The sequence below is a fragment of the Desmodus rotundus genome, chromosome 12 (assembly GCF_022682495.2).
Source record: "Desmodus rotundus isolate HL8 chromosome 12, HLdesRot8A.1, whole genome shotgun sequence".
NCBI classification, from domain to species: Eukaryota; Metazoa; Chordata; class Mammalia; order Chiroptera; family Phyllostomidae; genus Desmodus; species Desmodus rotundus.
The window spans coordinates 56,001,534-56,018,703 of record NC_071398.1 but is presented as its reverse complement, the minus strand read 5'-3'; the positions used below and the strand labels follow the sequence as shown (position 1 = coordinate 56,018,703).

The following is a 17,170-nucleotide window of genomic DNA, read 5'->3' as shown; positions in this document are numbered from 1 at the left end:
CTGGGGGGAACGGTGAAGCATTCTTTTGAGGAAAACCTGGCACAGAGGGTGAGAATGTTTGGGAAAATTCGTACATCAGCTACTCTTAGTGAAATATCGATTCAGGAAAATTGACCATGACTTGCCCATATTTTCACTTATACTCTCCAGTGTTGCTATGCGAGTAATTCATGTCTGAATAAGCCCAAAAGAACTCCTTTAATATGCATGCAATAAAGATTCTGAATGCTAAGGACATATTACGCCGTGGTTTGACTAACTTTTTTTCCCGGTGCAACAATTCTTTCTTCTAAATTAGTATAAATATAATCAGTTCTGGTTCATTCTTATTTCTTCATCTGTTTCCCTCTAAGCCAAATTGTTATCCATTCATACACACTGTGAAGTAAGAAAGAAACCCCAAATGTTCCAATTTTGATGAAGAAATCTAATCTTTATTTCTATGATGTCAGCACAATATACTCACACAATAGCTTGGATCTGTACTTAACAAAATACATTATAGCACTGTACAAACTTTATCAGTGTGGAAAACATTGCGCAACATTTTATTAAACACGATACTTTATATATATTATATATACTTTCATAGTTTTATTTACTTTAAAAAGATAATTAACTCTCTTTATTCAATACTTGGTTTTATCGGTAAAGCACAGCCTAACACAGGAAAAAGTGCTCTCGTAAGCAAATACGATCAATAGAACCCTAAGAAGAGATACCACCTATTAGTCTCATTGAAGTTTAAATTAAGGTACCAGTGGAATGTAAACAAATTTTTCGTAATTACTTTTTTTTTTACAAAAGATGTGTTATCAAATATACATGCAGAGGTCTGAGTTCTAGCCACTATCGTTTTATTTCCTTAACAATGTGGTACAATTTAAGTCTTTAAAAACTGTAGCCTTTGGCACTTTGAGTAGAAAAAGAATATATCAATATTTATGTAAAGGAAAAAAAAGTCAATGACCAGAGAAGTACTTTAAAATCTTTTGTTAAGAAATAGGAAAGATTAGGAAATATCACACTGCACCGGAAATGCTGCAGCTGTATGGTTTTCTTCGGAGTACTAAAACCAGCCCACCTCTCTCTCTGGGGACGGCCAGAGCCGGGCGCGGCAGGACAGCGGTGGCAGGGGGGGGAACTGGTGAAGGCGGCGTTTCAGTCCCACCCCCCTCTCTGAGAAGGAGATTGCCACAAGGGATGGGGTTGAATCTGTGTTTTATTGCCAGTTTTCAATTCTGCTGGTTTCAGCTGAATCCCTAATCCCTAATGAGGAAGTTGGTTGCTCTAGAAAGCTCTGCCCCTTTCCTGCAGGAGTGAAAATGATGGGGTGCCCTCATCTCTACACAGCACCTTCTGTTCTCTCTGGAGACTGTACTGAGACCCGGATCAACCAGCATCATCATGACCTTTGATCCCCTTGGCCGTCCTCAAGGATAGATTAGAATTCGTAAGAAATGGTGTAGGAAAGGTCTCCTGCTAAATTCCAAGAAGCAAATACTTCTTCCTACTTAAACTAAATTTTTAAGTTGGAGACACCTCAAAATGTTTTGTTTTCATCTTCTTATGGAAAATATTGTTTCCTTTGATCTAGGCTCAAAGCTTCACTCGGGATAAATAGCAACAACTGTCGTTTGCACACGAAGCACTAAAACTGTGCCTATTGAGATATTTTGAAGAAATACATTCTTTGTTTATTCTGTGAGATACTTCTATGATCAATTTGCATATTCTTCAGATTCTACCTGTTGGTGTCCAATGAACAAAAATAGGGAGGAAGGTGAAACCCACCTATGGTGGCTCTAACTTACTGGTTATCAGCATGTCAAAAAAAGTTAATGAGCTGGAACTAAATGAAGTTTTTGGATTACTTGTTAAGGTAGCAACTAAGCAAGCTGGCGATGTAACCCACGATGTCAAGTTTTGGTTCACATTTCGTGTTTATAAATTCACAGCAATACATTTTGCTCAAGGAATATTGACTACTATTTTCACTTAAAAAATAGAAGAGCATATCTATAACATCAAATTTAAAATTCCATAAATAAAGTAGAAGCCATAATGTACAAAATATGATCGCGACCATTTCAAAAGATTCTCTGAAAACAATCTAGTTTGTAAGCTATGCAGACTGACCCACTAAAAGCCAGATTCTTTATGAGCAGTGCCTATGCTTAACTAAAAAGTAAGCAGGAAACAACAGCTGCAGAAAAGCACTAGCTGTTCCCTTCGACTGAAAATATTCCTACACAATTTTTGTTGTCGAAGAAAGCATCATTTTGAAAAAAACAAAAAAAACAAAAAACCCGCACAAAACCTTTTCGTGTTTGGGCTGTGACAGAGCCACTACGGGGAAGCTGCCGGGGTGGGAGTGGGGCCCTATTCTACCACGAAGCAGCCAGCGTCTTCTTAACACAGTAGCATTTCTCTGACAAGGGATTGCACACACCACTAGTTCACAGCTAGATAGAAGTGGGGAGTTTACATGGGGGATGAACTATGCTAACCAGCACCACCCACGTGGAGTGCCAGGTGCACGCGATTCTGCAGAACGGATATATAAAACCGCATGGCCTCTGCCGAGGGGGCACCTGCTCTGGATCCCCGCGGCGAATTAGAAAGAAAAATCCCTAACGTTGGCACATTCAAGAAGTAAAGGAGTGTCTACGGAAGGAAACCGCTGTCTTTTGAGATTGCCCTCTGCCAACCTTCTGAGTCTGAAGACAGGTCTTAGAGGCGTCTTCCTGTTGGCACGTTAGTGGGGGTCTTGCATTGTGCTTTGCCCTCCCCTTGATGTGACATGGACAAGCGTGGTGGTCTCAGTTCCTCAGGAGTCATGGAGCCCCGGGCTGACAGTGGGTGATCTGGTTGGAAAAGAGGTTTCCCCAGTTTGTTGGAACAGAACACAAGGAGAATCAACCTGTGGTCTCTTAGCGGACGCACTCAAGTGATTGAGCAGACACCGCTCAATCCTTGTAAGCCCGTGTGGGGGAGGTCCCCTTATAGAAGATATTCCTAGTGTTTTCAGGGCTGTTGCTTCTCTCGGGAATCAGGATGATGTTGCCTTTCCTCCGCAGCGTGGAGTCGCGCGAAGAAGAGACGGACAGCGTCTCGGAGCCCATCTCGCTCCCCTCCACCGGCGTGACGCGGATGGTGGCGATCCCGTGGTGGTGGTGGTGCTCGCTGCCATCGATGTTGCTTCTCTTGCGGTCTCCGGAACCAAAGCCGTCTTTCAGGGACTCGCAGCTCTCCGAGTCCCTGTTGAGATCGTTGAGCTCGTAAGTCTGGCGGAGGCTGCCCTTCTCGGGGGCTTTCCACTTCCAGGAGCCGCTGCCCTCGCCCTCGGTGGACGGGATCTGGATGATGGGCCGGTTGTTCTCAGGATGGGCCTCCACGCGGACGATGCCGCCGGGCTCGTGGTCGGTCAGGGTCTTGTAGCGGATGGAGCCGGTGCAGGAGACGGTGCTGCCCTCGGTGTTCTTGGGGCTGCTCTGCAGGACGCCCTGCTGCTTGGACATGGCTATGACCTGCATGATCCGCGGCTGGCTGTTGCTGCGGTTGCACGCCACGGTCTTCTCCGCCGCTTTCAGCCACTTGGCCCGGGCCGAGCTGCTTTTGGGCGAGGCGCCCACGGTCTCCTGGGTCTCCTCGGGGATGTGCACTAACTGCGAGGACCCAGGCCGGGGCTGGATGGACACCCGGGCCCCCCCAGGCATGCTGTTGTTGCATGGGACAGCGCCAGGCTGCAGCTTGAGGTACTGACTACCGGGGCCATGCGGGTCTCCGTTCACCCCCACCCTGGACGGCTCTGAGCTGGACCTCATTTCTATGGATCTGGGCGGCGACTGCCCGGGCTCGGTCTCTATGACTTGCAGCGACAGCTTCCGGCTTTCGTTCTTGTTCTTCCACTGGGTGAGGAGCTGCTTGGACCGGGCGGAGTCCATGGAGGCGTGGATGCTGGCGTTTCTGCGGACGGGGTCCTCCACGGAGGGGGTGCTGGCCCGGGGCAGGGTGTTGCTGAAGGTCACCATGTTCTCCTTGCCCATAGGGCTGCGTGGGGTGATGATCTCCACATCGGCGTTCGCCCTCTTGAGGTTGGTCAGCGAGCTGGCGTCCCGGGGGTTTCGGGCGAGGATGCCCTCGGTGTGAGCGATTCCGTCGCTGCTGCTGCTGTTTTTAGCAGCCAGCACCCGGCTGGGGTCCTGATGGAGGTCGGACAGGGACCGGAGGGCCTCTCTGTGCTGGAACAGGCTCTCCTCGCTGGGCAGAAAATTCCCCACTGCGTACAGGCCCTGGTGGGGAAGACAGACCATGAATACCGCGCTGGACACGCGCTTGCTCGGCCCTGGCCCCACCCTGAGGACCCTGCCGCCCCCCATTAATAAGGTACAAGCTTGCTAAAGAGCGCTGGCTAAAACAAATAATAAAACCCCGAGAACCTCCATGACTGGGGAGACAGTTGGTAAGTTATATCACAGGTCACGGGACTGACTGTTGGGGAATTCGGAGCCCATGATTTTTATTATTAGTTGGATTTTCTCTCCTTTCTCTGTCCCACTGGATGCTTTTTGTACATTTAATCCTCTGAGTGCTTTCAAAAGAAAAGTCAGACAATGAGAGATATAGGAAATCCTTCTGCTTTTCAAAGCAATTCAGTTTTCTGGGTTTGGGACTCTCTTCTTGAGTGACACCTCGGATTTTCAATCATTCCTTAGGATGGGTGGCAGAAGTGTGGAGAGTAGAGGACAACAAATCCCTCATAAAACATGATATCAGGTTTTGCAACAAGGTCAGAAATGTGTAGTTGCAACTCCCATGGAGCAGAGCTCCACGCGTTCAGCTTTGTACGGAGTGTTCTCGGGAGACAGGGCGGAAACGGGGCCGGGGTGGGGGCCCATGCTCTCTCCTGGCTTACACTTGCTCTTAGGCAGCGCAAGAATATCTGACCAATTCAGTGCTGTTACATGACCTTGGAGCCACATTTTACTTAATACTGTCTTCACGTTCAGGTTTCTTGTTTTTGATTTGGGGGATAAAAGTTTGGAAAAGGCCAACATTCAGATTCAGAATCTCTACCCTTCCCACACAGAGGGTCCAACCCCTGCTGGGCGTTCAGTGTTTGGGGTGCTTTGCCTCGAGACGAGAGCACGTGTGGAGTCCCATTTGTGTGCTGATTTCTGTCGATGGTAGCTGCTGTGTCCCTTTCCAATAGCACCAAAAGAATCCTGTGGATTTAACGTTTATAGAGCAGCCTAACAGTTTACAACGGCATCGTCCCAGAACGGATACATTTCCAACTTCAGGGCACAGGGCGCAGATAGGAATGGGGGGGAGTCAGGCCTCTGCCTCTCCAGCTACTTTGACGCCTGGTTCAAATCTTCTAACTAATATCTGTGTACATTTTTGCTGCCTGAGCTCACAGGATAAGCAATCCCCACTTAATGTCACATTCATAATTGTATTTAAATTTGTAAGTTTAGGAAAATCCTCCACCAGACTGCAAGCAACTGCAGAAGGTGGGGCAAAAGTAGTTTTCAGTTGTTTGTATGGAAACGAATACAATAATTAATAGATAATAACGTAAGAATAAATAAACTCCATTTCACGTACTCACCACCGTAAACCTACTTTTGCCTGCCCCTGTATTCTTATTAGTCTTTGCACTGTGAACTCCTTGAGGACAGGTCTTATTTCTCACCCTTTTGACTCTCAGTGTAGTACCTGGCACAGATGGGATATTGTGTACACGTAGAATGAATGAGTGAGATGGCAACAAAGACCAGGCTTAAAAGTAGAGCCCTGTGGAAGAATCCACATTAGCTGGGTGTGTTGTAACCAGGTGCCACGTTTGTGTTGTCGGGCAAGTTCTATGACCTTCCGCCAAACCTTCACTTTCACTGACGTTCACTTCCATTACCTGTAAAATTGCACTCGTCCCTGACCCTTCTGGGCTGTGTGTGTGAGGGTGAAATGCAACAATCCTTCTAAAATCACAGTTTCCGGCCTAGGGTAAGAGTTTTCTAAGTCATTTGGCTGAAAGTCAGGTACGTGCTTTGGCTTAGAACGGAGATGTAGCCAGAGATTTTCTCGTGAATATAAACTACATGTTAAGTAAATGATCACAGTGCAAAATATTCTGTGCATGTTTCCCACTTTGCACTGTGGTCCATCAACTAGTAACAGTAACTTAGTTACCAAGTACAGGGCGATCCCTCCTCCTATCAAAAAGCCGCAGTAGACGTCCACGGGGTGGTTCTTGTACTGAGTTATCCGGGTCAGCCCGCAGATGATGCCGCAGATGATGAACGTGAAGACCAGCAGGGGTTTCAGGAGCTTGGAGGAGTCCGTCAGTGTGGAGTTGAAGTACATCTTACAGACGGAAGAGATAGGTTGAGTCTGTTAGGAAGGTCGTCTTACTATTAAGTCATCACCACATAAAAGGTTGAACTCAGCAGACTAATGGATACACTCTACGACAATTTTACTGTTCCACTTCCCCAGCAATTCCTACATTCTCTCCTTGAGAAAAAGGAAATGCGAGACAGAACTCATCAAATAAATAACCCCATTTAAGTACATGGAAGTGTAAAAAAATGGATGCAGTACAATTAGCAGGCAACTGTTTAGTCCCCGTGCTATTTGTCATATTTTGTTCATGTGTCTCACGTGACATCTCATGAACTGTTGCGTCGATCAGGCATGACGACAGTTCACTGTATGGCATTGATCAAGTTGACCCTGACCTAGAACTCACGGTTACTGAACTACTGAAGGTAAAGCTTGTGCGGGTGTGTATCTGCACACTTAACACAATTCTTTCGGTTTCAGAATGTGTGACATTCACGTGGCTCACAACACCCTCTCATGCAGTGCGCTGTTACGTTAAGGGGTTACCAGGCTCACTAAGTACAGGACTGTGTAGGAAAATTATTTTACTCTTACAGTGTTTATGGTATCATCTGCTCCCTTATTCTCATGCCTGGTATTGAAGGACCGCTGTGCTCAGGTTTGCTGTTCTGTTATCACCCGGTTATACGGTGGAATTGGTAGGAGACCAGAGCCATTCCTGACTTCCTCTAGGACACGGACTGACAAGAAAGACCTAGTTACTCACCGAAACATACACAGCAGCAAAGGCAGCGAGGGTCGCGTGCTGAGAAGGGAATGATTTTCTGCCAAAGGAAGACAGTCAGATTATGCCTCTATTTCAGATACACTGCTGACAGTCACCTCAGGAACACTGCGTGGTTAAAATCCTCAGCAGAAATGCCACAAGGCAGGAAGCAGTAACTAACTTCTGGTTTCTTTTCTGGAGAATTAGCTGAGTGATAAAATAAGCACGCTAATCGCCATTAGTGTTAAAAACTAGCAGTGATGCGCTTTCCAATAGAAAACGCGGGCCTTCTGCGGCATCCCTCCGTTACAGCCCTGGGGTAATGGTTGAAAGTCGAAACAGGCGGGAAGACGTCCTAATTGTTCTTTGGTGTGAGAATTGTGCCAGTTTGAAGTAAAAGTTCATAAAATCCAGCATTTTAAACCTTTCAGTTTTTTCTATGCTCCTAAATATATGGCTTCACATATGAATTTTATGTTCAGTTACATAAAATTTTAAGACAAAATCATTTTCTCACAGCAATGGGTCTAAATGTGTCTTTCACACTCTACCAAGCGTAAGAAAAATCTAATTTTAACAACATGTTTCTCTGTGTATCCCACTGTAAAAATGTCATCTCAAGAATCTCAGGGCTTCTTTTTCAGTTATATAATTTAAGAAGCAGGGAGAGAGAGGAACTCAGGATAGGGAGAGAGGCACTGAAAAAGACAAATAAAAGAGGAACAGAGATTTTTTTAATTGAGAAAAAAATGGAAAAATAAACTTCAGTTATAATGATGTCTCCTAATTATTTGGTACCCAGTAAAGAGGATTGTCAAGTAATAAAGACAGATAATACAAAAGGATAGAGAAAGAATAGGGGACATAGGTCATAAGTGTAGGTTCAAAATTATTGAATGGACCACGAGAACTTGAATGTGTATAATTATATAATATCAGGCTCTGATACTCTTCAAGTGTACTTATTATTTTTGATTCTCAAATTGATCTCTGGGAACTCACTGAATGACAAATAAATTCTTCTAACAATCATCTACTGCCATTCATCCTTCTATAATTTATCCTGAACTTCTAAGATACCTCTTGCCATACAAGTTATCTTTTACTTTATTGATTGAAAAAAATTACATGCATTGGCAGTTTCTTGAGTTTTTCTGCCTCCTGTTGTTTGAACTGGAAGGCTAAAAGCTATTCAGATCTTCTGGGTTTATTCATAGAAGACACATTTCCCAAAAGGAACATTCACAGGATTAAAAAAAGTAAAACATATAATGGAGATGTACATATCATAGATATTAAGTCTTCTGCTTCAGTCAATACTGGAAGCCCACTGACTGTAAGCCGTGGCTGACCGTAAATACCCTAAAGCAAACCAACTGTGGTACCTAAAACCATAAGGAGGACAGGGCGGATCACAAACATGAGTGAGGTTTGGTGGTAGGAAGCTTAGAGGCAAAATGTGAGGCTGAAATTGGAGACGGAGAGGAAGATTTGGAATGAGCCACCAATGGTATAATTACTAGAGAGATTACTGAATTGAAAAGAAAAATAAAACCAAACTCATCACGATGGAAAGACGTCTGCCTAAGGGGACACCTCCGGCTGTCAAAGACCAACACAAACACTGAGATCTAGCGTTCTGAAACCTCGGTGTCCAACCTGCCGCTGTTGATCACCGTGAGGTCGGATCCCGAGCAGATGTCTTCCACGATGTAGGAGTTTTCTTTGCAGGACACGTTCAGAGAGGTGTAGTTGGGCTTGCACACCGTCAGGAAGTACGGCGCCTGGTACCCAGTGCACAGCTGGATGATGTCCGTGATGAGGGCCGTGGAGCAGAGCCCAAACACATGCACACCTGTGAGCAAGGGGGAGGGAGCTGTTACCAGGTGAGGGCCACCACCAGCCCTGCTGGCCATACTGCAACAGGACGGCCCCCCACCCTGCTATGATACTCTTCTCTGAGTTTACGTCTGGAAGACAACAGAGAAAATCCTCAAACTTCTAAACAGATACCTACCTAAGGTCAATATAATGGCTATGAGTGTCTTCCAAGTGGTAGTTTCAGGTATTTTGGCCAGTTTGGCTAAACAAGGCCAGTTTGCAATGTTATTAACCACGAGTCACTTGTCAAACACCTGGGACACGTCAAGGTGACCAACTGGATTAAACGTGGGGAAGGCAGCAAAGTTAAAGATAATTTTACACTGCTCAGCCTGTCTGAGTGGCCAGGGCTCTGTCTCCCCAGCAGTCCCGAATTCTGATCACAGTCACCAAACCCCACAGAATCGGTTCCAACTCCCTGCAAGCTGTAGTCACACCAGGAAGGCTGATCATAGCAGAGAAGAGGGCAAGGGGTCCCTGTCGTGGACACAGTAATGACGTCGCGGGCATAGGGCCGGGGGAAGTCTTCCCGCACATTTGGAATTCAGAGACAATGTTCTTGTATCTCCTGGTCTGAATTCTATCTTTCGTTCATCTCCTAGGGCCAGACTCGAAGCACATCTCGCACACCCCGATGCACACTCACACACTTGACACCACTCCTGCTTCAAGTCCCTTGCTGGCCTCACCCACGGGAGTCTGGCTCTGCTCACACAGACACGATCTGAATGCACCTGCTTCCTCTACATATCTCAGTAGGTCGCAGCTCCCCGGGTTCGCACTGACTCACCGTCCCGGGCTCTCAGGATCGGAGAGGGACCAGGGTGGTTCATTGGTGCTCGCCCAGGCCAACATCGCCCACCTGCACGTGGCCTGGTTTTGAATTTTCCTTCTCTGCTTTCTGTCACCTAGCAACCGCTCTCTCTACCTAGTCCTTCTCCACACACTCACCTGGCATTCTGGACACAGAACCTTTGTTTCTACGTCCCAGTTCCTGGCTGCATGCAATGTCTTAGAGAGGAGTGTGGAAAAGGGGGAAACAGCCCATTTTTGCCTTTGGAGAGTGGCACTGTCCAGACCCACGGAGGCTGGGTGGCTGACTCCAGGATCTGTTCTCTAGGGGGAGGTGGACCATCCTCCTACAGCTAGAGGCTTCTCAGAGAGGTTGCATGCCATGCCCCTTCCCCATGGCCTTTTGTTCCATTGGGGAAAACTGTCTCTGAGGTCAGCTCTATGTCCTGAAGATGTATTTCCTTGCCTCAGTTCATGACCCTGCCAAGGGCCTACTCTTGTCTTATTGTCCCACTGTGCCGCACTGACAGAGCAGAGTCTAGGCCACGGTTTAGACCAGACTTCTCCTCTGGTGGGAGAGACAGTTGTATTTAATTACCCACTAGGTACTGGGTGAAGCTACCCATTCCTTGGAGATGAGAGGGGACGGGCAGAATACCGTTTTACTGACTTACTGAGAATGAATGGAAAACACGTTGGTGTGATGCCCTGGGCTTCTCAACGCACTTAACAAAACAGGCCTGTGACTCCAAGAACATTAAGATGTTTCCATGCCAACTGGAAAAGGTGAAGGTTTAGATACTGGCTGATTCAGATGCCGGTTAGCAGGCCTATGATTTCCTACAGCTCTATAAAGAGGGGAGGTAAACTGAGAGGGGCTAACCGGGAGAAACAGCCGTGATGCAGTACTATAAAGTGACATTTTATGTGCAGTAATTTCTGGACGAGAACGTTCCAGGACAATTGAAATGGAACCACGGATGTGACTACATCATTTCTGAAGAGTTAGCCATTCCTACTGGCCGGCTGACATTTATTCTCCACTTTAAAAAGTGAACACAGACCCAATGGAACCATTTTAAAGTGGATTTATGCTTCCACTAGAGCTACTGAAATGCACGGCGTGTTAGCTCTCAAAGCAAGGCCTATCACCGCAAATAACACAGCTCAGATACAAAGCCCCAATTTGGGTGTAGAAACAGATTTTTCTTTCTTTCTTTCTTTTTTTTTTTTTTTTGGTATAATGTAAAACTCATCATGTACCTGAAATCACACATCTAAATTATAGCTTTGAAGACTTAATCTCTGTAATTAAACATAGCATTTCTGTTTGAAAAACACGTTTCCTTTCTTTGTGGCTCCCACACCCACCCACGAATCTGACGGCTCTCCGAAGGAAGGAATTGAAGTTGCAGCCTCCGGCGTTGATGTTGGGCTCCAGCCCCACCCCGTTTCTTCGCTTGGAGAGGCAGCAGTAGAGGATGCCTTCCCCTACCATAATCTGCAAAGACAAGAGGGTTCACAGTGGGCTCAGTGGGTTCAAGTGAGTTACGAGTTATCTCTTAACACACCACCAAGTCGACCAGGTAAAGATGGATTTTCTTCACGGCATTAGAGACGTGATCCCTTTCTCCTAAGCAGACAGGGCGCTGGGAAGGGCATGGGTGGGCTCTTGGGAGCGCCTCCCCCTGGTCAAGGGTGTGATGGCATCGGGGGTTTTCATGTGGTGGCAGCAGCCAGCCTCTGGCCCTCTGCCTCTCTGCCCATACTGTGTGGGAACCACAACCCACATGTGCCCATTCAGCACTTGAAATTCAGCTGCCGCAGTTAAAGAGCTGAATTTTTATTTCCTTTCCTGATATTCCATGATTTAAAATTTATATCAATCTAGGTTTAGAATGCAGTAGCCCCACATGTGGCTAGTAACTATCTTACTGGGGAGAGTCTTACGAGAGAGTCTAGGTGTGCAGGAATTTGTGGGTGAACCACCTCGGGGCGATTAAAATGGAATCACCGTCATGGCTGAGGTCATTTCTGATGAGTTACCTGTTCGTACAGGATAGTGTTTCCTGGGTGTCAGCTACGGAGAAAATGTGTTTGCAGTGGACACAGATTCAGACTGCAGTGTCAGAAAGACTCTCCTGAGATAAGGGACTGTGTACTTGCTGGAGGATTCTATGACGTAGGACATCAGGGAGGGAACTCAATGTAGTTGGGCTGAATTTAATTATGTCCCCTTGTTTGTGGCTCCCTCGGCACCTGTCCTTCCCTCCAGCACAGGTGATGAAAGTGCACGTTGACTCTCCACCTCGTTTCCGCTCGCCGTGACCCTCTGAGGCCCCGGTTACCCTCACTGTCCAGCACAGTGCCTGGTACTGCGGGACTCGCAGCTACCGCCATCCCTGTGGGGTTCCTGTGGGCTGCTCGCCCTGGGTGTTCGGGCTGTGAGTCACTCTGGATAAAAGAAGCGAGATCTGAAATCATGGGTTTTATTTATGTAAAAAATCTAAAATATTTGGGATTACTGTGCCTGAGAGATTGTTGTGAAATTAGAATTGATTGGTATGGACATGTGGAAAGCAGAAAGGGAGGGTTACAGAGATGCTGGCAGTCCCTTCAGTATAAACAGTCACGTCGCTTTTAAAGATTATAGCCATGCTTAGGGCCAAAACAGGTTTTCCAGGCAAAACCTCCCCGTTCTCAGTACTAGCTTAACATTTATCTTATGAAGCATTTAAAATGATAGACTTTTAAACTCATGGCAGGAACCCTATGACCTTCTGTTTCACATGTTCTGTCTGCTGTGTGTAAGTAGTATGGTAGGTGTACAATTATAAAGAATCTTAATTTGTTTAAAGAATGATTTTCTTAATGAAACCCTACCGATAATTGTACGTGTTGAAAATTAGGTGGCATACATGATAAGCTTTTAAGATCAATTGTAGAGTAATCAAAAGGAGTTTTTTTCCAAATCATGGAACATGGAGTGAATTATGTGCCTCGAAAAATATTCTACACTATCACTCTCAGTGGGGCAGGGAGACACAGAGGTTTCTACATTCGGCCTGACACACCACACACACGGAGTAGTGTAATGTTCTCCCGAGTTGATCGTTCTAAGAAAATTGGCCGCTCCTTCCTGAAATGCATCGCCGCATGGCTAAAAGGGATCCAGTTCCTCTTCGCATCCTCAATAACAGTTCTGTGAGTGATTTTGTTTCCTTCTTTTAATTAATTAATTACTTAATTTCCTTCTCATCAGTGAAAGCTATGTTATGTAAGAATTTATTGGTACAGCGCCATTGGGAAAAGGTGTCTTATCACCCAACACAGCGGTGGTTATCTCCAATGACCTTGAGATTTCAGGAATTTTCTATTAGTTACTCAGTACACGGATAACGGTTATGTCAACAGGGTGCTTGCTCATCGTCTGGCTTGATTCGAGGTGGAGGGTTTTATGGGTCAGTGTTTTGACCACACCCGAGTGTCCATCTCTCAGGGGCACATCACTTTTCTCCCCACGCTTCTACTCTTTCAACCTTGATCACTAGGTCACTGCATGAATTTTCAAAAGGACGCAATTTGGTTTGGAAGCAGCATCTCCTCGGGGTTAGGGGAGATGCTCCTGGTGTATTTCCAGATATGCCTGCTATCTCCTCGAGGGGAATGGCGCGCAGCTCACCTGCAGGATGGGCTCAGGGAGTGCTTTTGATGAGCCAACAACCTGTTGGGCCGTTGACAGTGGTAGGGGGAACCATTTATGACAAGGACCTGTCCACAATATTCTATCTATGCTGTACAGAGCCGCAAAGAAACAATACGAATTTTTTGCATGTCAAATATCATGGACAGGTTTCTGGGAGAGAGTCCCAAGTGACTCCGCCTTGGGGCAGGTGAAGCCGGGAACTAGATGGCTCATTATTATACAGGCCCCGTCCTGGGAGTGGCCACCAGTGGCAGGTCTCACACCCCAGAAAGTCTTTCTTGGGAATACACTGGAAGAAGGCAACAAAAAGTGTTATATTCATCAGAGTACCTTTAGTGTGAAAGCTTGCAACGAATGCCTTTTGGGAATCTAACGCATGTTAAGTATTCTACATTTTGATTGTATCAACTCCTAAAGCTAAGGTTAACAGCTAGGAACCATAATCAAATTCTGATCGAATTCTCTTCTCAAATTAGATATACTTATCCTTTAATAACATGCAATAAAATTTTACTTCCAGGGCAAAGAACATGCACATTTTTTTCCTGTTCATGTAGATTTCATAAAGTCTTGTTCAACCCCGAGAGTCTGCATTGTTTTTCCTGCAAAATAATCCCCAGAGGACTGAACCAAATGCTTGTTTCGTTATCGCTCCGAAGTAAATGGAATATTAAGCATGAAATTTTAAGGGCAATTTTAGAGAGATAAGAACATGCATTTTACAGACATGAAAAGCATTTGTACAGTTTGTCTTGCAATATCAGGAAGACAAGTTATTTTTAAAACATCCCTCAAAGCATAGGAAAAAACCTGGGCAGCAAACACTAAATGATTGATGTGTAAATACCTGCACAAAACCACCAGCTGGTCTTCCTTTTGCCCCTACAAAGGTCCTTTTAAAGGACATCACTGCCAAGAGGTCCCCATGTGGACAGGCCTATGTAGGAAGGGCCTCTCCTCCCTGACCTGGGCCCTCAGCACCATTTCCAAATGAAGGGCCCATCTGGCCTCTCTCCACCGCCCTCCCTCTCCATCTGGGAGCAGGGTGATGTCACCAGGAGGGTTAGAGTCTATTGTCTTTGCTTTCAGGAAGCGTGTGTGTAGGGGGAGGGGCTGGAGCGGTAACAGGTGTAGTAAAATTAGAGACGGAACGTGGATCTAGAACAGGAAGACCACAGACTGTAGGGCCTGTGCTGAGGAAATGCACGTGTCAAAAGAAGGCCTCCACACAGGCAAAGGTGCGATTGGAGAGAAATCTAGAAGGAGTGTGATACATGGTTGGAGTGAAAAACAGGATGTGATGTCAGCAAAAGTCAGAATTTGTTTTGCTATCGAGTTATTTACCCCAAACCTGTGAAGCCAGTGTGGGGCTTGGTGGTGCTTTAGGTGACACGGGGGAAAATGAGAGACCCAGAGGGCAAATATTTCCTGAGGATTCCTCTTGCTCTAGGAAGGCCCCCCCACAAGGACCCAGGCATGCATTCAGGGGGCTCGGCGCCAGGAGCTGATTGGGGCAGCCCCCCAGGTTGGGTTGGTGTAAGGGGGCCATGACAGACTTCTTTCATTTCTTTAGGGCTCCAGAAAGAAAACTCTGGCCCAGGACTCCCCAGGAAACATCGCTAAGCTGCGTGTTTAGACTTTGTTACTGGGAATGAGGGGGTCAGTGAGGCAGGAACACGGTGATAAGGCCAAGGTCATCATCCCAGGATGTGTAGTGAGATGAATAGCGCTGCAGCCAGACCTGCTTTCCGAGCTACTTAACACAACACCCCGGGGAGGAAAGGGTTATGGATATATAAACCCAGTTACTTCAATGGTTAACATCAACCCGGGCTTTTCGGCAGCCTCATGAACACACGTGCTATATTTTATTTTGTTTCAAGCAAACCCATAATTTAGCCCACTGCACGCCGACTAGGAGAAAGGCTTTCTGGTGTAATAGACTACAAGCATATATTCATTTTACTCTTGTAAAAGGGCTGGATGATATGGATTTTTCATAAGTCTTTAAAGAAGTGACAGGAAAGTGCTGTTATTCCAAGCAATATGGCACTTTAAGTATGCTTTATTGGTCTGAGGACAGCAGGAGTTGTTCCAATCACCCTAGAGTAAGCGGAGCTCAAATCACTTACTAATTCTCCAAGTATTTTGAGATCTTTTAAGTATGATAAAGTTCTTTGGAAAATTAAGTTCTAATTTAATTTTCTGAGAGCATGTGGTATGATGTATTTGTAGTACAAATAGCGTGTTGTGATTATTTAATATAGGGGAAAATTTAAAAAAGAAATCCGCAGCTCCTACGAGTAAGGACTTTAGAAGGTTTCTGCGCAGACTCTTCCAAAGCCGCTGATGTCTGAACCCGAACAGGCCGGTTCACCAAGGAATCTTGTAAAAACACTGTTCAGATACAGCTTTTGGATGAATAACCACTTCTTCTGACATTCAGGGGCATGAGAAAAGCAGAGTAGAGTTCCTTCTGTTAGAAATAAATAGCATTGACCTTGAAACAAGTATATTGTCCTTGAGGTAGGATTCTGGGGGCCCAAGAGATGGTGGAAAGGGTTGGCCAGTCTACTTTCTTAGTGAATTTATCTAAAAGTGTGTTCTTCAGGACATTTCTCTTAGCAAACTGAAAAGAACTATGGTTTCAATTCAGTTCCAGTAGGTGAGGGCATTTCTTTATGCTACGTATTTTAAAATGTAAGTGCCTTTTCTGAATCAAAAGTATTTTCTCTTTTTCTGTGTGCATGTGCATGTGTGTGGAAGGTGAGTTGCGCTCTCTTTCTAGTCATTGATACACAGTGCTTAGAAGCAATATAAAGCGCTAATCTAGTAAAAACTGAAACACGAAGAGATAGCAACATGCACTTTTGATCAAAGAGGCTGTTGGCTATGTAAGCATTTGTTTTCCTCGCGGTTTCCCACACCCAGACACCCCGTGAGCATGTGAAAACTGTGTTTGTGAGGAAGTGGACCACGGATGTCCTATGAGCCACTCAAATATCACGCAGCCACAAACTTTTTTCCAGAATGATTTATAAAAGTAAACATTAGAGAACCATCATTTTTATGATCATATCATCTTCTTTAACTATCCACACCAGCAATTTTAAACTGTGACGTATTCCCCAGGTGATGCTGTCAAAGTATCCCAAAGACATGATTTTTTCTGGTCCAAGACTCAGAGTCCACTTTGTTTGCTTTTAACCCACTTACGACACCAACGTGGTCCTCCCCAGTTTTCTGGGTCTGACAGACAAACACAATTTGGGGGCAGTTCTTACCGTAATTGCAGGCCCGGCAAAAGCCAAGCTGAGCAACATGAGGAACGGAATAGCCTCCTGGGTGGGTTCGATGTACGGCATGCTGAGGCTGCGGTCATAGCAGCTGAATCCCGAGTGCGCCGGCTTGAAGACATCCGTGAGTTCGAGGAAATACAGGCTGACCACGGATGACGCCAGAATAGGCAGCTGAGGGGGAGGCACACGGAAGAGCGAGTCATTCTTCCACGCACGTCACAGAATCCAAACATTGCGGAGTGGGAAACCAGTGTGTTTTCCCCCCGCTCTTACCACTTCTTGCCGGTTTCAGAGTTAAAATCATCCATTAGCATTGTCGCTTCTGCCTTCAAAACACACCTCCAGTTCGCCCACCTTGGTCGCCAGGCTGCCATG

General features: G+C 45.8%; 1 protein-coding gene across 1 annotated transcript in view; it reads right to left on the bottom strand.

Annotated features, from left to right (window-relative positions):
- Positions 1 to 534: 534 nt before the first annotated feature.
- PLPPR4 (phospholipid phosphatase related 4) overlaps positions 535 to 17,170 on the bottom strand; it is a 34,554-nt gene continuing 17,918 nt past the window's right edge. The window contains exons 2-7 of the mRNA XM_024570657.3: positions 16,781 to 16,966; positions 11,162 to 11,291; positions 8,777 to 8,972; positions 7,118 to 7,175; positions 6,199 to 6,372; positions 535 to 4,295 (exon numbers count right to left, since the gene is read on the bottom strand). Coding sequence (XP_024426425.2) covers positions 2,970 to 4,295; positions 6,199 to 6,372; positions 7,118 to 7,175; positions 8,777 to 8,972; positions 11,162 to 11,291; positions 16,781 to 16,966 — 2,070 coding nt within the window. The 3' untranslated portion in view covers positions 535 to 2,969. The remainder of the gene's footprint in view (positions 4,296 to 6,198; positions 6,373 to 7,117; positions 7,176 to 8,776; positions 8,973 to 11,161; positions 11,292 to 16,780; positions 16,967 to 17,170) is intronic.